At 33.0% G+C, this 20792-nt stretch overlaps 1 protein-coding gene across 3 annotated transcripts in view; it reads right to left on the bottom strand.

Annotated features, from left to right (window-relative positions):
- SMC5 (structural maintenance of chromosomes 5) overlaps positions 1-20792 on the bottom strand; it is a 95625-nt gene that overhangs the window by 72091 nt on the left and 2742 nt on the right. For 2 of the 3 annotated variants that reach the window (XM_079112032.1, XM_079112031.1), the window contains exons 2-6: positions 17803-17944; positions 11910-11962; positions 3636-3798; positions 2467-2601; positions 860-1000 (exon numbers count right to left, since the gene is read on the bottom strand). In XM_079112032.1, the coding sequence (XP_078968158.1) occupies positions 860-1000; positions 2467-2601; positions 3636-3798; positions 11910-11962; positions 17803-17944 (634 nt within the window). Of the gene's footprint in view, positions 1-859; positions 1001-2466; positions 2602-3635; positions 3799-4384; positions 6642-11909; positions 11963-17802; positions 17945-20792 lie in introns of those variants that run through there. The other variant, XM_079112033.1, reaches the window with a different exon arrangement.

Raw genomic sequence — 20792 nt, forward strand, 5'->3', positions numbered from 1 at the left:
AGACTCAAATTCCTGTACTGACACAATACAGATTTGGGGACCCATGAATCCTCTTCTGTAACCTTGATAGCCAGTGCTTCATAGTCAGGAGGCCAAGTCAGAGTCTCCACGTCAAGTCCATGCCACTTCCCTATGGTGTTGACTTCCCCCAATCAGTTCATCTCCTGCCTTCACAAACTCACTGACTGCCATTGAGCTGGATGGCCCTTATTCCATAACAGGAATATTCTAACTTTTGATTTATTTGTCCAGAGCTTTTGGAGAGGGATCTGGGCTTTCTCAATCCCCAGAATTGTCTTTGTACTCCTTGCAGGCTTCTATTATCACTGGCAGTCGTAAAGTTCACTCATTTATGAAATATCACTGCATGTGTCTCATCTTAAACATAAGCATACACATGTAAATTACTCAATGTCAACATTCAAATAAAAAGCAGAGAATGAAAAAAAAAAAAAAGAAAATTGTGAAACATGAGCAGAAGCCTGTAGTTAAAAGATATTTCAGCTACATTTGTAGCTGAATTCTGTATTAGTGGCACATCCCAAAGGTTCTTAATGACCTGAGAACAAAGATTTAATGTTTTTACATGTATAAAACTTTTTAGATATAACGTTTTAAAAATATCATAGAACTAGCTCTATGGACCAAACTCTGGAAGAATTGAGAGTACTGACTCAGTGGACTATTTGTTATAAAATAACGAGCACACATCTATATTAAAGAGAGCTATTACACTATAATATGTACAATACATAAAGCAAAAAAGCACCTAATTTGAGCACATAATTAATGCCTTCTTCATAACTATTCTGTTTCTTAAAGAATCACCTATTTTTGCCTCTCTAAGAGTGAGACTTACCACCCATGGCCTTTTTGCTTCAAGCATCTCAATTAAATCTAAGTGTCGCTTCCTTTCATAGAACCTCTCGACATCTTGTTTGTATCTTTCATTCCTCTGAACCATTTTCTCCAGATATTCAGTTTTTTCTTTGCAAGAAGTCTAAAATAAGTATTTGTTGAATAATCAGTTTAACTGAAAAAATGACAACAGGTCAAATCTTTTAACAATGAAAAAATAATGCCAGCAAAATTTCACAGTAAAGAATTCTGCAGGAGATTGGTAAGAGCTATCTGTGTCATCTACTGCAGGGGTAGAAACAATTCTCTTAATACATGTTGGGTATTCCTTATATAAAATGGTTGGGGCCAGAAGTGTTTGATTTCAAAGTTTTCAGATTTTGGAATATGTGCATAGATGTTACCAGTTGAGCATCTCTAATCCGAAAACCCAAAATTCAAAATGCTCCAAAGTCTGAAGTTTTCTGAGAACCAATATGATACTCATTTGGAACATTCCAAATTTTAGATTAGGGATGCTCAGTCTGTCAGCTTTATACTGTGAATTAACAAATACAAAGATGCACTCAGAACACAGTAGAATATATGATCATTTTCTTTCAAAGGATGGTAGGTAGGTTAGAAAGGTATTTTGGGTGGGATTATTTGATTGAAGTGGAAAAAGGGAAAAGAAGGAGTATCTCAAATAGGATAAAATAATAAATATAAAAAGCTCAGAACAACTTCTTTGATCATTTACTACTCTTAATTAGTGCAAAAAAATAACATTTTACTATAGTAAGTATCAAGTACAGACAGTTATACTTTAACAGAAAGTATTTGTTTATAACAGTTCTCATTATGAAAATGTACTTATTTATTTTAGATGAAGGTACATGGCTAAAAATCTATTAAATAAAATACCTTTATAAATGTTATGCCATAAAAAGACATTTTTATTTATGTTTATTAAAGATGAAAACATTTAACACTGCAACTAAATGTATAGTTCTCTTATAAAGCCTACCTCTTTGCAACTATAAAAAAAATACAATAAGAAAGCTGGTTCAACAGAGGTGTTATATTAAATACCACATTCACATGTGCTATATTATCCAAAACCTTATATGGTTCCTAACACATGGTAAATTTTTAGTTTAGTAGGTAGTGACTGAATGACAAAATATTTAACTTCCTGAGAGGGAAAAATCCAAAATGGTGCTACTGGTTTCTAAAAACTCAATAACATGTATAGATGAAATAGTCAAAATTTTTAAACTTTCATTTTAACTAATCTATATAATTCTATTCCTAAATGAAAATACATCTTAGATAATTTGTTATCAAATTAATATTTTGTAAGCACAGACAGAAAACTCAGAACACATTAATGTTTAGACAACACCTATGATGAAAACGAGTCTTCAAATTCCCAAACTTTACATTATCAAATCCATTCTCCCTTTTTGTCATTTCACTGATGTCAACAAGTACTATCTTGGGTTTAAAGAAAAAAAAATCACAAATATGAATTCAGTTAATGAACAGAATTACTGGCTCACTATTCCACATTTCTTGACATAGAAATTAATAAAGGACAACACAAATGAGTTGTGGATTTATAAATACCTCTAGTTGTTTTTCTTTCTCCCTGAAGTTTTTGAGTTCACAGTGATACCTGTGCATTTCTGGAGGACCAATTGACTTCTCAGTAGCTTCAAGCAATTCTATTTTGCTTAGTTTTGCAAATTCTCCAACTTTGTCCTAAAGCACAAACATTAAATATCAGCAACTTTATAAATATCTTTTAGATGTATTTTATTCAGTGATTACACTTAAAACTTTATTTTGAGATGTGAACCTCGTATAAACAGGCTACATATTATTCTTTAATAAAGATAAAACATAGCAGAAATTATCTTTTTGATAACTTTTAAAACATTTCTATGTCAATGGTTGAAATTACATGGATCATAAATAGATTATGAATAAAGGAAATGGATAGTCTCCTGGATTGAAGTGATCACTATCACATACCAAGTGGAATGTTCTAAGTTAAAAAAAAAAAGGGGGGACGAATTTCAAATATCTACTTTTGAGGTAGTCTGACATGAATTGATAAGTGCAAAAAGCTTTCAGATTCTAAATTTTTACTTAAGTTGGACTTATTTAATCAAACCATTATTTTTCTGAAAAAAAAAAAAAAAAAAAAAAAAAAGACTGATAATGCTATCACAAAACAACATTCAGGGCTGGGGAGAGAGCTCAGTTGGTAGATTGCCTGCCTCGCAAACACAAGGCCCTGGGTTCAATACCCAGCACCGCCAAAAAAAAAAAAAAAACAGCATTCAAAGACAAACTTAAAAGGTATTTAACATGCATTATCAGGATTTTTAATTCTTAAATATATTTAAAATATAACAAGACTTTTTAGAAGGTACACATAAGAGTTTTCATATATCTAGTATTTTATACATTGATTAAAAAGCTGTTTAGTGACAAAATTTTTTAAGGTTCTACAAATGAAGCACATAGCTATTGAAGCTACTCTATACTTAAAAATAATACTTTAAAACACTTAGCAATTCAGATTTTTTATTAACTAAAATTAATAACAATACTGTAAGTGATGAGATGTTACCTTTCACAAAGAACTATTAGTAGAAAAAGTGCTGTGTGTTCAATGTACATAGTAATCATTATAATACCCCTTGGAAAATATTTATATTTTTATATGGCATAAAAAGTAAACACGAGAAACAAAACTCTCCCATTTTTAACATTTACTTCTCCCATACCTGAGGTAGAAACTGGCAAAGATTGCCCACTTGAATATTTAAGGCTGCAACTTGTTCTTCAACTATTTTCTGGGTTGTAGATTTTTTGTTGATGAACCAAAAGGACTGATTTTTTGCCACATCAATCTCACGGGTGATTACAAGATTTCCAGAAGTTCTGAACCTGATTAAAGAATAATTTTTAAATCTTTATATTCAAAATACATTAGTTTAGAAATAAAATTTCTAACACTCTCTTGCACCAAAGGTGCCATAAAGGATTATTATAATTTTTATTCCCTCACAATAAAGAAATCTTGACATTTTATTAGTAGTAATACCATAACTGGTCACATGTCAATTACTACTTATTCAATATCTAAAATTTAAATTAACAATTGAAATTTTTAACAAAATAAAATTAAAATTCAATACTAATGCACAAACACTACCAGAGGAGTTGTATGTCTGGAGTTATTTATAACAACTTTAACAATTATGTTGTTCTGAAATCACATGCATTGACCGCATTTCAAAATGGGTTGGTATATAAAAGCATAATGGTTAAACATCAAAATTTTCCCTACTTGGAAAATGTTAAGAATGAATATTACTCTTACATAAGCATTTCCATAAATCAAAACTAGCCTGCCCATATAGGTAGCTCATGGCTTCTTCACCATGTACTCCTCTCTGAATTCAGAGGGAATTATTTTACATGGTTATAAAGGAACATTAAGCAACATAGAATCTGAAAGAAGAGTATTTACTTATTTCTTGCTTTTAGAGGTACTACTGCTCCGCACCTCCCATCTATTCATCCATCTTCTTCACTGGGAATCAGCAGCATGTGGTAAAAAGATAAATTATTGGTATCTAATGGCTAAATGATAATAATTTATAAATGTCTATATAGATTAGATTGTCATCAGAATACTTCAAACACTAAGATTTTAGAACTTCAAAAATATTAGTTTTAAATCTTCATTTCCAGCAGAATGTCTAATGAAGTATCCTTATTGATTTTCCTGCTACAAACAACTAGAAGAATGGATAAACTACTTCATAAATGCATTTATCAGTTAGCATGAAAGTTAAGGAGCTCTGGCCAAGATCTTAAAGCAAGTGGAAAACCAGAGTGGAAAAATGAAATTCATTTTCACCTTGACAGCAACTGCTTAACTAAGCGACCTTGAGGGTTCATTTTCATGGTCTCCTGGCAGAAGGACTGCAGACAAAGCCCAAAGCTACCTACCTGGTGTGGAGAGTAACGGATATGGAGAATAAGAAATTCCCAAAATAACGAGGGATGAGAAAAAGGGAGTAAAAATGAAGGTCATGTACTGACAGCTTTCATCTCCCAAGATGAATGTTTTCCAGATGTTGGTGCGGGCAAAGAGGATATTTTATCATCCTCAAAAGAATATAGTCTCTAGGAGGCATTATCTCATCCAAAGCAAAATCGTTTTTAGGCACTGTCCACAGACCTTGACCGAAAGGCTCACATTCCTGACTAAGCAAAACTGACATATGTTCCCTAGACCACCCCTCAAAATAACCTATAAAAATCCAATCCTTTTCTTTGTTCAGTGGCTCATTTTCCACCAGGGGAATGGGTCCACGGGCACCATTTCATCCCCCTGAGATGACGCGTGAGGTCTGCATCCTGCCCGGTCTTTTTGTGCTAACAGAGTATAATAGACAACCACCTGCAAGAAGCTATACCCTCAGGAGAAGGATAAACAACTTCATCATCCCCACCAACACCACCAGTAGGGATAGCAAGGCAAAACTGCCTGTCTAAAATCTATGGCTTGATCTATGAAACCAACAAATGGTCTCCCCAAGAATCACTAACAAGTTAGCCTCAAACATGTTTATATCTTACAGTTACATAATCTACCTATAAGGTTCAAAACCTCTCAAGCTTAGAATTCAATATATTATGATCCTGGATTTAAAGTATCTAATGCTCTCTGGTAAAAATTCCTTCTGCAGAAATTTAGTTATCCTCAAAGAATTAGCACGATAAAGGTTCAGAGAAGGAAACAACTCACTGGAAATATATACACAAGAAAACAAAGCACCAAGAACAAGCAGAAATTATAAAAGCAAAACCATGAAGATGAAAAATATGAAAGATGTTAAGAGACATAGATTACTAAGAAAATCTAATGATCTATCTAATAAAATTTCTAAAGAATGGGCACAGAAAATGGGTCAGTGGCAATATGTGAAGAGATAACTTTCCAAAACTGAAGTAAGACACCAAACCATAGATTAAGAAGCTTGTCAGATGTGGTGGTGTTAGGTAGTAGTTAGCAATGATCCATAAAATGCACGGCAAGGTCACAGGTTTACTTCAAGTTATTCTTAAAATTTTCTTTAAGTTAAAGCCAAGACAGATGAGTAAATAATTTATAGCAGATAACCTGTAGAAAATCATTAGTACACAAACCCTGAGCATAAACAGATAAAAGTGAAAGAGATAATGGGGGGGCGTACCTCAAGAAAGAAGGATTTATGGGACTAACTCCTGAAAGGGTCAAAATAAAAAGAGAAGTTATGGTGCCAAATATCTCCTACTAGCTCAGAAGGTGGATTCTTTAGTGGTGCAAATACACTAAGGTAACTTCTGACCAGATAACTTCTGACTCACCTGACATGGAGGAGGAGTTGAACAACTGATTGGCGAAGAGTACAGAAGGTATTCCCTCGTTCTGATAAACATTAAACAGTAGTAAATTTGGTGACAGCACTGTCTACTTTGTCATTCCCTGCTTAGAGACTGCCCTCTCTCTCTCTCTTCAGAGTGTTCTCTGCTTGGGCCTTACTTTGCTTTTACTTTATCACCTCACTTCCATTCTACTGTCACTTATAATAAAGTTCTCTTGCATGGTTTTGGTGTCTGATTTTAAAATTTCTTTTGTCAGAACATGAGAACCAAGGTTTGGAGTTTTAGCTCCCACTTTCCTGCGACTGTGGTATGTGCCTGTAATTCCAGAAACTTGGGACTGAAACAAGAGGATTTTAAGTTCTAGACCAGATTCAGCAACTTATCAAGACCCTCAACAACTCAGCGAGACCTTGTTATTTAAAAAAAAACAAAAGGGGGGGGGCGCTGGGAGTGTAGCTCAGTGATTAAGCACCCCTGGATTCAATCCCTGGTACCAAAATTAAATAAATAAATTTTAAGTAAATAAATAAAAAGGACTAGGAATGTAGTTTAGTGGTAAAGTCCCCCTTGCTTGGTTTGGTGCTCAGTATCAAAAAAAAAAAGGAAGTTCATCAAATACCAAGGAACACATAAAAAACAAAACTATACCTAAATATGATGTGAAACTATAAAACACCAAAAATGATTTTAAAAAACAACTCAAGAAATAGTGCTTACTATCAAAGAAGCTAAGATTAGATCCATGTTGGGAAACAATGGCACTGTCCTTGGAATATGCTTCAATCTGTCAATGTAGAATTTTATATTCAGCAAATAGATCTTTTAGATTCAAAGCAGGGCTGGGGAGATAGCTCAGTTGGTAGAGTGCTTGCCTTGCAAGCACAAGGCCCTGGGTTCGATCCCCATCACCAAAAAAAAAAAAAAAAAAAAAAAAAAAAAAAAAAAAAAAAAAAAAAAAAAATTCAAAGCAAAATAGCATCATTTTTGAATAAAAACTGAACGTTCCACTAGAAAACCCTAGTTAATATAAATTTTTAAAAATGCCTTTTTAGCAGGAAGAAAGTGATTCCAGAGGGAAGATCAGAAATGCAAGAAGAAATTAAAAGCAAGGCAAACAGAAATATCTGGGGTAATTCTAAATACTGACAGCACAGTTAATGTAAAATAATAATAATGTATTGAGTTTTAAAATCAAGAGAGAATTTAATAAACTTGAATTAATGAACAAATACAGAAAACTGCAGGTTATCAGTAGGAGAATTCTCTTTCAACTAAATAGTAAGAATTACAAAAGCTCACTACAAAAACTAAGCCTTAACAACTTCAAGGTACAGCAACATAAAAACTATACATATTTTCACATTATATTTTTTCACATTGATGTGAAAATCAATGCTAAAAAAGAAAATCACAACATTAGAATTAGAAACAACTAATTACAAACTCACGAAAAAGTGTTTAAAATTGAAAAATACGAAAATACCATTTACCTAAATTTGGAGACAGAGTTAAAGCAATACTAAGTGGAAAATTTTTAACCTTAGCTGTTTATATTAGGGAAAACAAAAAACTGAATATTAGTATAATATATATGGATTTTAAGAAATTGGAAAAAAAAATAGACTGACAGCAAATTTTAAAAAACTAAAAATAAAGTTTAAAGAAATTGAAGGAAAATTTAAAGGTAAGAATACAAATTAATAATAGAAAATCATGATATAAGAGAGAAACAGAACAAAAAATTAGTTCATAGAAGACCAGTAAAATCAATAAATTGACTTTTCAAATCTAGAAGAGAGACATGAATGAAGAAGGTGAATACAACTACCGAAGATTCAAAAATTATGTATATTATGTATAAGAAGATAGACAAACGGTATATTACTCAGGTCAAAAGATTTAAAACTAAGAAAAATTAAAAAATCAAAAAACTATAAATAACTACAATGATCCAAGAAGAAACCGAAAAACTAAATAATCTCATTACTATTAAGTAAATCAAACAAGTAAGTAGAAAAAAATTTAAAAATTAGGGGAAAAAAACCCCAAAGCTCCAAATGATCTAATCGGTAAGTTGAACCAAATATTCATACCACAGTATGTTTCACAAGCAAAATACAGATATAAAAAGCCTAAAAATTAGAAAATCAAACCTAGCAATGCATCAAAAAGCTATAACCACTCTTCATTCAAGCATGCAAAACTGAATAAAAAGAAGGAAATTCACACATCAACTAAAACAATGATTAATTCAACAAATACAGATAAAATTCACTACTCTTCATAATTAAAATCATACCAAATCAGGAACAGAAGGGACTATCCTAAATCAAGTAAAGGGCATTTTCCAAAATCCTGTAATAATACCTCATTTCACTCTAGCACACTGTATTCTTCTGTTCCTCAAAAACAACAAACTCAATCTCACTTTAGATGCTTTGCAGAAACTTTTCTGCCTTGAACAGATGTTCTTATAGTTGGCTTTTTTCTCACTCATTTCTCAGCTTAGAAATAGTCTCAATGGGCTTTTCCTGAACACTCAGTACCACCTCCTCCTAACTTTATAAATTCTATAAATAGAATTAGCACTTTGTTCAGACATCATCAGCTAACTTCAGTTGCTTATAATTTGTCATTATCACGATTGGGGAAACCTTATTTTGTACAAATGAGTAAACATTCTCTAGAAGAGATATTTGCTCAACTGAATAACCAGATAAAAGACTATTATATTCTAAATGCCGACTGATAGGACCACAAAGAGTATACAACTTATATTTCCATTAACAGGGCGTGACAGCATCCATTTCCTTATACCTTCATATTACTGGGTTTTATTTTTAAAACCCAGTTAAATTTTCCTAAGGTGAGTGGAAAAAAGAAATCCTCATCATCTTGATTTTCTAGATAAATAGTAAGTTATAACCTCTATTTTACACTTATTTATTACATTTATTTTAATTTTTTGTAGAATTTATTTGCTCATTTTTTCACTAGGTTGCTTATAAATTTTTACTCATTTGTGTGAGACACTAATATTTCAGTAATTTTAAAACCTGTACTTTTTTTGTGCTAAAAATAATTTCACCCATTTATCACTTATTTTTAACTAAGGCATCACTATTTTTAGCTGGATTTTTATAGAGTCTAATTTTCTATTTGATGTTTTATAGCTATTGGGATTCTTGTTCTAGTCAAAAAGGCCTTCTCCATTCCTAATGCTTATAAAATATTCAATATCTTAATTATTTTATAAATTAGATAATTTTCACTTGGCATTTAACACATCTAGATCCTACTTACATGTGGGATATTAGACAAAGTTCTTGATTCAGTTAAAAATTTAATAGCCAACTGTCTTGATTCAATTTGAACAATTTATACCTGTGATATTGTGATATATTAAGAAATACATATTTGGCCTCTGCCTCCATTTCAGGCACAGAACTCCTCCTAATCCTCTGGAATTTCCTGGGTAACAGAAATGCCTTTTGTCCTAATGAGGCAACTGTTGGTGGCTTCCTGAGTAGGGGATGGTCACCAAAAATACCAAACCATGATTAGAAGACTGAAACTTTCAGTACCACCCCCCCACATACCTCTGGAAAGGGGAGGGAGGAAGGCTGTGATTGAATTAATAATCAATCATGCCTAAGTGATGACGTCTCAAAAGAAATCCAAGCTATGGGGTTCAGAAAGCTTCTGTTTGGTGAACACATCTGTGTGTAGGAAGGGTAGTACACTTCAATTCTATGAGGACAAAAGCAACTGTACTCAAGACTCTTCCAGACCTTGTCCCATATATGTCTTTATTTGGCTATTCATCTGTATCCTCTGTAGCATCTTTCATAATAAATTGGTAAACCTGAATTCTGTGAGCTGACTTAGCACATAATTGAACCAAGAAAAGGGACATGAGAACCCCAATTTATAGCCAGTTGTCAGAAATGCAGGTCACAAAATGAAACTTGCAAATGGCCTCTGATAGTGGGGTGGTGGCAAGGGATAAGCAGTTTTGGGGGACTGAGCCCTTAACCTATAGGCTCTGTACTAACTCTAGTTAGTATCAGACCTAAACTAAATTGCAGGGTATGGAGAAAAATACCCTTACATCTGCTATCAGACAAGTGCTGTCAGATGAGTGCTATGTCATACTTGAATGTAAAAGGATCAAAAACAATTCTTTTTCCTATCTCTTATAATACCTTACGCTAAAACAGCCACATTCATAATAAATTAAATTCTCATACACATTTACATTTGTTCCTGGTTTCTCCATTTGTTCCTCTAAACTTTTGTATCAGTACCATGAATTTCTACATCAACAGTTATCCTAGTATACTTTTAACATCCAGTACATAAAAGTTTTATTCACAAGTCTGCTTCTTCAAATTATTAGAGATCCTGGCATTTATTCTTCAAGATGAAATTTAGAATTAACATGTAAACTTAACTATTGAGACTCTTGCTGGAATTCTATCAAACATATTCAATAATGTAGGGAAGGACTAATGTATTAATGATAAGATTAATCTTATGTTTCTAGGACAATAATATACTTCTCTACTCAGGTCTCGGTTTTGTATCCTTGAGTAAAATTGTCACATTTTAATAAGTTGGGTATTTTTTTTACTTCCTTATGTCTAATTCTCATCTGTAATAAATAAAAATTTTCCAACAATTTTAAGGGCCTTCAAATGATCTCTAAAGGTTTTGTTCAGCTCAAAAGTTGCAAAACTTTGCAAAAATACTCCAAAAACATTCTTTAAAAATCATCTAAACAGTGTATATAAAAGACTAAATGCATGTACAACTAGTTTGGTCAACTGATTTCATCACAAATAACCATTCTGATCCATCAGGAATAGCTGTTGAGAGGGAGATCAATTGAGAATATGCAGGTTCAAAGGAAAAGAATATTATGATAAATTATCAAAACCTTGATAAGGACTGAAAAATGATGACAGAAATGCTGAGTAGTCATCATAGATGAAATTCATCAAACTATGAATAGTGATTATTTCTTCAAGTAGAATTAATAGCAGGAAGGCTTTCACTCAGTGTTATATACTTCTACTTTGCATTTTTTTGACTACCAATAGATGAAATAAAGCAACTTCTTTTTAAAAAAATATTTTTAGTTGTAGATGGACACAATATCTTTATTTTGTTTATTTATTCATTTTTATGTGGTGCTGAGGATCAAACCCAGTGCCTCACACGTGCTAGGCAAGTGCTCTACCATTGAGCTACAATCACAGCCCAGCAATTTCTTTCTTTTTTTTATTTTTTATTGTAAACAAATGGGATACATATTGTTTCTCTATTTGTACATGGAGTCAAGGCATACCATTTGTGTAATCGCAATTTCTTAATGAATATTTACCAGCAATATGTAGAAATGTCCTTGAGAATTTTTCCAAAATAAAATTCTTACGATTTAAGTTTTTAAAAGCTGCATTAAAAAAATTTAGTTTATGTCCAGTATTCTTTAAATATTCCTTCCAGTATTTCTGCCATAATGCTCTATCAGTTCTCTTTTCCAGTCATAAGGAAAGCACAAATAGAAACTAAGAAATTACACAGAAAAAACTGGCTTTAGCACGTTTAACACTTACAATTCAATTTCAACCATGCCTTTCGAACATCCTCTCTTCACAAAAAACCCAACCTAATGTGTAAAAAAGAAAAAAAATTAGTCTTGTGATGACAGTCCCATGTTAACAGAAACTTGGCAAAGTCATTATTTGTCAAATCAAGATTTATTTCAGTAATTATTTGAATGTCTACTCCTATCACTTTCTAAAGGCATTCTTCCCAGATCTAGGTTCCTCCACTATTCCCTCCCACAAATAATAGCAGCTAACATTTATGGAATGCCTATATGACAGGGAGTTGGATTCTTATATAGCTTGTGACAAAGCCAATAAGTGTCAGAAAATGGTTCCAAATCTGGGTAACCTAGCTCTAGGACCTGTGTTCTTAGCCACTGTAGTAAACACTCTCAGAAGAGTTTAAAAGGCTGGTGATAAAACAGGTCCTATAATACAACCAAAAGCCCTATCCTAAACCTTCTGCCACTGAAGACTTCTGCAGAGTTGCACAGATTAAATGTTAAGTCACTCTTAATATTAGCTGTAATTTATTAGGGGTAATTGTCACCAAGCCATCTTTTAAAAAAAAGAGCAATATAATTACAATTTACATAGTAAAAGAGGCATGGTAGCTAGTTTCTGTATGACTATGAGCATAAGCATGAAAACAGACACTGGGCCTAAAAACTTCAGATTGGATCTTAATCATTAAGCTGTATTTTCTGGGCTTTTTCATCTTTCTGGGCCTTGATTTCATCATCTATAAAAGGTGATCATGAGAATTAAGTGTAAAGTGCTTATTATTAGTACAGCAGAATATGGTAAGGGCTTAGTAAATGTTGTGGTTATAAACCTCATCACTGTCATTACCACCATTAAAAAGATTATTATTTTCAAGGTACATTTTCTATCACTTAGTAATTACTTAATTACAGCCTGGTTTTTGTATTAAGAGTACTGACTTTAATGTCTACTGTCTAGATTCAAATCTCGACTCTGCTACATACAAGTTTTATGATCTTGACCAGGTGACTTAACTTTTTTTGTTTCCTCATAGACAAGGAAAATGATGGCATCTTTGTAGAGGTAATTGTTATATTAGTTTCCAACAAATACTTAGTACAAATGAGAAGGAAAAATTAGAAAGTGGTTTTTATTATATTCATAGAGATGTCACAGAATATGCTTGTGTTAAAATTTTATATTAGCATTTAAATAAAAAAATAGTATCAAAACATTCTTGCTAAGAATGTAAGCATCCCCTAATTACTAAATCTACGAATACCCCAAGGGTTGCAATGTGTGTCTAAATTAGGCAGAAATAGCGTAGCCACCATCTCCACTAAAAATTCCACCAATTCAAGGATTAGATGAGATGTGGTTTTTTTATGACAAAAATAAACATGGGATGTTTATAAAAATTATCATAGACAAATTCATTCCAAATGCATACTGCTTGGAATACAATCATTACACATAGACAAAGATCTAACTCATGATCTGACAACTAAAAGATTAAGCATCAGTATTCATAAAAATTGGTCCTGGGACAATTAACTACTTATCATTGGACATTAACTACTTCAACTCCTTATCTTTGAAATAAAGAAAAACTATCCAGACTATTGCTTAAGGTTACAAAGCTAATTTTTTTTTTTTTTTTTTTTCGGTGCTGGGGATCAAACCCAGGGCCCTGTGCTTGTAAGGCAAGCAATTTACCAACTGAGCTATCTCCTAGCCCCAAAGATAAAATTATTAATAAAGAAAAATGTCTTTTCTATCTCATAAATGACTACAACATAGCATTAAAAACATTTTGAATGAGCTTATTTATAATCTTAAGGGGTATTTGCTTCAACCTTGCAACCCTGTATTAAAACTTTTAATATCATATGCAATGTCAGTAGTGCATTTCAAGCTTTAAAAATATTTTTTACAACTAAACTCTCAAAAAAGAAAAAAAAATTTTTTTTTGTACTGGGGATTGAACCCAAGGGTGCTTTCTTTATTTTGAGATGGGGTCTTGTTAAATTGCTGAGGGTCTTGTTTTGTTGCCTAGACAGGCCTTGAACTTACAGTCCTCCTGCTGAGCAGATGGAATTACACGTATGCACCGCTATGCCCAGTTTTTTTCTGCCTAATTTATCTTCTGAATGGTTATTCTACTTATTATGAAGTCTGGATATCAATCTTTTGTTATACATTATAAGACACCATGTCCCAATTTGCAGTTCATTTTTTCTTTAAGGTATCTTTTAGTAAGCAAATTTCTTAATTTTGTTATAGTTGAGTATTTTCCTTTTGTCTACTTTTTTTCTTCTTCTTCTTCTTGGTACTAGGGACAGAACCCAGAGGTACTTAAATACTGAGCCATATCCCCATTCCATTTTATTTTGAGACAGTGTTTTGCTAAGTTGTTGAGGATGGCTTTGAACTTGGGATTCTCCTGCCTCAGACTCAAGTCACTGGGATTACAGGAATGTACCACCACACCTGGCATGTGTACAATGTTAAATGTTTTTTTAGAAGCTTGAAGAGGAGGTCAGTTGAAAATTAAATGCACAAGTCCTGGGTTCAATTCCAAGCAACACAAACAAAAACGTTTCTTTAGCCCCAAGTCACAAATATATTCTTCTATATTAGTATCTTCTAGAAATTTTTTGCTCAATTACATTTAGATCTTCAATTAACCTGAAGTTAATTTTTATTTAATTGTGAGGATGGGACTTAAATTCATTATTTCCTACCTGGGAAACCAATTGTTTCATTACTATTTTGTCTTTTCTCCATTGATCTAAAATGCCAGTTCTGTCATAAATCAAGTTTGTATTAATCACAATTTTGTATCCGGATTCTTTATTCTGTCTCATCACAGTGGGAGACAATTTCTACACCAATACCACATCTTAATTTTCCTAACTTCATATTAAATCTTGCTATCTGGTAGGGCAAGTCTTCCTACTTCCTATTATTTCTTTAAGAGTATCTCAGTGATCTGTCTTCACTCTATAGCAAATTTGAGACTGCCTTTAATTTACTATAGAAAATCCTGAGATTTTTACTGGAATAATATTAAACATAGATCAATGTAAAGAATGATATATTTTTTAAAGTGTATTTTTTAATAGTTGTAGGTAATACCTTTATTTTATTTTCATGTGATGCTGAGTATCAAACCCAGGGCCTCACACATGCTAGGTGAGGGCTGTACCACTCAGCCACAAACCCAGCCCAAGAAAAATATTTTTATAAGAATGACATAAATGTAGACTATCTCTCCTTTACTGGAAATTTCAATGATTTTAAATAAAATTTTATAATTTCTGCACATAATTTTTTTTGGTAGTGCTTGGAACAAACCCTGGGTCTAGGGCATGCTAGTCAAGAATTCTACTGCTGAGCTATACCCCAGGCCCCAACATAGGTTTTACATGACTTCAATTAATTAATTCCAGTGCAACCTGCACTTCTATTGCTAGTATTTAATAAATGATATGTATCTTAATTGTTTTTTTGTTCATTGTTAGTGTACAGAAACAAAACTGATTTTTGTTTAATCTTATATTTAGCAATCCTGATAAATTTCCACATTAATTCATCAGTTTTGCCTAGAGATCCTTTTGGTTTTTAGGCAAACATTCATACATATAATTTTTGAATGACAGTTTTTTTTTTCCAATTCTTGTATCTTGTTATTATTCTACCAATAACTTCCAGTACAAGGTTAATAGTAGTGAAAGTAGATAACCTCAACTTGTTGTTTGCTGCATATTTTCATAATCTTTTATGAAATTAAACAAGTTCCCTTATATTCCTTATTAGTTTTAATCACAAGTTACTGTGGAATATAACTGAATACTTTTCTCCATCTATCTACAGTGAGACGATCATGCAGTTCTCTTTTAAAACATATATTTATTTGTTTCCCTGAAGTTTAATCAACTTCTCATTCTCATGAACAAATTGAATTTGGCCAAAATATATTATGCATTTTATCTGCAGGTTCAGTATTCCTTGTCCAAAATATTTGGGATCAAAAGTGTTTCAAATTTTTAATTTTTTTTTAAGATTTTGGAGTATCTGCATACAAATAATGAAGGTATCTTGGGGATGGAATCCAAGTCTAAATACAAAATTAACTGTTTTATGTACTCTTATTACATGTACATAATTAAAATAATTTTAGACTGGTGTGTGTGTGTGTGTGTGTGTGTGTAGGTATTTTTAAAAGTACTGGGGATTCAGCCCAGGGGCACTCTACTACTAAGCACTTTTTATCTTTTATTTTGAGATGGGGTCTCACTAAGTTGCACTGGCAGGCCTTGAACCTGAGGTCCTCTTGCAACATCCTCCTCTACCCCAAGTACCTGGGATTATAGGCATGTAATTACCATGTGTGGTTTAGACAATATCTTTAATAATTTTGTACATTCAGCAAAGTTAACTGTGTAATTTTTCATTTTGGCATCACATGTTTTGGATTTTGGATTTCTGAATTAGGGAAGCTCAATTTTTACTTTCAAAGTTTCTTTAGTGAGGATCTCAGATTTTTTCATTTTTTTTTCCTGCTCCAGTTCTAGGGAAAGTACTATTATATTGCGTGTTCTGAAATTCATTATTATATGTAACATTTATGGATTTCTTTCATTTATCCTATGTGGGATATTAGGCTTCTTGAATCTGAGTACACAAGTTTTTCAACATTTCTGGAAATTTCCTAGTCATTCTTTGAATACTGCCTCTTAGTTTACTAACTCTGCTTGGGACTGTAATTAGATATATACCTGACTATCCTCCTTTACCCACATAACCTTAGTTTTATATATTCTTTTTATCTCTATATTGCATTTTAAGAAACTTTTTCAAACATCTGAGTACACATTAGTCTCTTCTCAAATGTGTCTTCTTTGCTACTCAAATGTTTCTACCTTTTTAACCAAGCTCCCCTCCTCTAATAATAAACTTTTCACTTTCTTAAGCTCTATTTGATTCTTTTTCAAATTGACCTTTTCTTTTTGTCACTTATTTATGTTATACTTGTAAACTTCTTTTATTACTAAATTACATTTAGTTTATCTTCTATATCTACAAACTTTGGAAGTCTGTGCAGTCTGTTGCCTTTTAAAAAAATTTTTATCTTAAGTGATTCATAGTCTTGTGATTTTTAGGTACCAATTCATGGATTTCTTGAAACTTTATTAAAATTCTTTCAGAATTGGATTAAATGTATTTTCCTTTAAAAGATTTACATTTGTTCCTCCGAGGTGCCTGTAGATATTACTTACTCAGACCACCTTAAACTAAAATTAAAATTTATGATCTTTAGGTCATATAAGTAATATGAATTCTGGCCCCAAACATGTGGTTATGAGTTCTTTGGAAGATTTCCTTTTTCTCCCCAACTCTACACCTAACAATGAGAGGAGTAAGTAAACTCCCTTTCCAATTCTATGGTACTGCTGTTCTTTAACACATAGTGCTTGACTACTAGGTTTTATCTTCTAGTCCTTCTCTACTTTTAAGATCCCCTAAACCTATACAAACAATTCAAAGCCAGGCTTTAAAGTACAAGGTATCAGCAAATGCCCCTTGGAGAAACTATTCTAGAACTTGCTTATGTCTTCAGATTCACACTATTTTATTCCTGCTGTTGGTCCAGCAAAGCATTTAAAAAAATAACATATTACATATATCTAGCACTTCTAGCACAGGTATTAGGTACTACAGAATTCTCTAAATATATGATCTAAAATACTTCTAGAAATGAAAATCTCCTACCTTCTCTATCTGCCAAATTCATACATTATATTCAAACATTACAAATTTGCTATATCCAAGGAACTGAGGAGAAATTTATTTGTTTCTAAAAATAACTTATGGCTTTGAATTTTCCTAAAATGTAATTAGGTTTACTTACCTTATCTGCCCGTCCCATGAAAGCAGGTTTGCCTGCTAATCCAAGGCAAATGGCACACACGATGCTTGACTTCCCTGTTCCATTGGCTCCAATAATCATATTCAAGTGAGGTCCAGGAGATACTTCACAGATATCATATGTTCTACATTATAAAGGGATAAAAATTTTAAGTAGGGTAAGAGGAGAAAAAAAATATTTTCTTTAAAAAAGCACTTCGGCACCAGGCCTGATGGCACATGCCTGCAATCCTAGAGACTTGGGAAACTGAGGGTAGAAAGATCACAAATTCCAGGCCAGCCTCAGCAATTTAGTGAGGCTCTAAGTAACTTAGTGTGACTCTGTCTCAAAAGAAAAAAGGGCTAGGGATGTAGGTCAGTGGTAGTGTTGCTGGGTTCAATCCCCAGTACCAAAAGAAAAAAAAAAGGCACTTTGGGGGATGGAGCAGGGCATGACTGGGGATGGAACCCAGAACTTCACACATTAGGCAAGTGCTCTACCACTGAGCAACATTCTCAGCCCTTTATATTATATTTTGAGACAGGGGCTCAGTAAGTTGTCCAGGCTGGTCTTGAACTTGTAATCCTCCTGCCTCAGCCTCCCAAGAAGCTGGGGATTACAAGGGTACATACATTATACCACCATGTCTGGCTCAAAAGCTCTTTTTCTTCCTTTACATTACCATTATCTAATACCCTCCTCAAATTCACTTAAACCAGCTAATCTTACAAATTTGATGTCATTTATAGGGTTTTTGTTTGTTTGTTTAAGGGGAATGTTGAGGATCAAACTAAGGTTTCCATATGCTAGTTAAGTACCCTACCACTAGGCAACACCCCCAGTTCTATAGGTTTTTTTCATTAGAGGGAAAAAAAAAAAAACCTATCATAGAAAAAATGAAAAAGTGATAATGCATATCTAGAACTTTCCTGCAAACATAAGATCTCTTATATCTTTTCAAAAATAAGTCTGTTGTCCCTGGGTATGATAGTATATGCCTATTGATCCCAGTGACTTGGGAGGGTGAGGAGGGAGAATTGCCAAGTTCAATGCCAGTCTCCAAAACTTAGTAAGATCCTATTTCAAAATAAAAAACAGAAAGGGCTGTGGATGTAGTCCAGTGATAGAGCACCCCTAGATTCAATTCCTGGTATTCACCTCCTAAAATATGTCAAAATACTTAAAGTATACAATAATTTATCCTTTTCAAAATAATTACAATTCATGGTAGACTATATCAAAGCTACTGTACAAATAATTTGGGGGCGGGAGACCAGAGGCTTTTATCTACTGAGCCACATCCTCAACCACCACCCACCACCTTTTTAAACTTTTGAGACAGGGCCCTGATAAGTTGCTCAGGGCCTTGCTAAATTCCACCACTGTGCCTGGCTACGAATAACTTTAAAACAAATTTTATGAGAGGATATGGCTTTGCTGTGATTTTACATTTATATTTCTCTTGAATTAAAATGCTTAATGGCGATTTCTTATATTTTAATTTTGAAAAAACCCAACCAAACTGTTGCTAATTTTACTGAATTAAAAAGGTAAAGATGTATCAATCCAATCACTTGTTAAATTTTTAAGAATAACATTTATTTTTAAATACGTTGTCATAAGATTTACCAAAGGATCTGTTGTTCTATATTTGAACAATTTTATTCCTATGGGAGAAAGTGAGAGTGCTTTGCCACCAAGTATGTTTGTAATATTCCCTCATACCATAAAGTTGCATGCTATCTCTACCTGCACAGTTAGCATCTAATCCTTATGAGTTGCCAGAGACAGCTTTGGCAAAATGTGAAGTAAACTGTGACTTCAACATTTTCTAATTTGTCAGTGAATGACCTGAATTGGAACCCATAAAATTCTTTTGCTCTCAGATATAGCTACCAACAAATTCCCCAAGAAAAAATGCTTAGCCCGCTAGGAACTCGTCATGTATATAAACAAGGTAATTGAGCACATTTCCATGTTAATACTTTTTAAAAAACCTAATCATTTTCAAAAGCCAGAAGGTAATAAAAATAAACTCCGGTGGCAAAGAAGTATTTTCTGGCAGGTTTTCTAACCCCATACCTCTGTATACCTCTACTTTGTCTTTTCAGATGCTTTGTTTTGTTAGAAGTTGGGTCTTAGATGAAACCTTATAATGGTTAAAATAACAGAGTTTGGCAACTTCAGACATCTAGGAAATTACCTGACACAGAACTTCTTAATCTTAACACACAAAAGCTCCATTCTTTTAAGAACTGAATTCCCTGCTGTGAAATCTCTGTGCAAATGTCATACTAAAATAGTGATATAACTGATATTTAACTATAACAACAACAGGGAAAAGCATGAGAAATTCTAGTCTACAACAGAAAGATATTACAAGCAGGTAACTTGACAAAAAAAAAAAAATAATAATTTAAAAAAATAAAAACAAAGTTTCTACATTTTTAAAATTCATTCTTCTGAGCCAGGTGCTTGAGGCTTCCTTGTAATCTCAGCTCCTCAGATACTGGGGAGGCTGAGGTAGGATGATCAGACAGCTATGGCAACATAGTGAGACCCTGTCTCAAAACAAAATCTTTAAAAAAGGGTTAGGGATGTAGCTCAGTGGTGGAGCACTTGCCTAGCATTTGAGAGTCCCAGGGTTCAATCCCTAGTACTGTAAGGGAAAAAAAAAAAAAAAATTCTTGACTCTATTCTTATTGGGAATCCCCTTTTCTCCAGGGGATTGTTAAAGGCTCACTCTCTACTCATTCTATAGACTTTATAAAGCATATAGCACATATTGTAAGTCTATAGACTTAATATACATATTCTCCATGGCCTCCGGTAGTATATACTTTTGGAATGTCAGGCCAGATGACTTAAATATGCAATTACCTCTTCAGTAACTCAATTTGGATGTCCCACAAAAATCACCTAAACCTAACACATTCTTTCCCATCCCAAACCACTCTTGTGATGCTTAGTAAATAGCATCATCATTTATCCCA

This window comes from Sciurus vulgaris, assembly GCF_902686455.1.
Source record: "Sciurus vulgaris genome assembly, chromosome: 15".
Classification (NCBI taxonomy): Eukaryota; Metazoa; Chordata; class Mammalia; order Rodentia; family Sciuridae; genus Sciurus; species Sciurus vulgaris.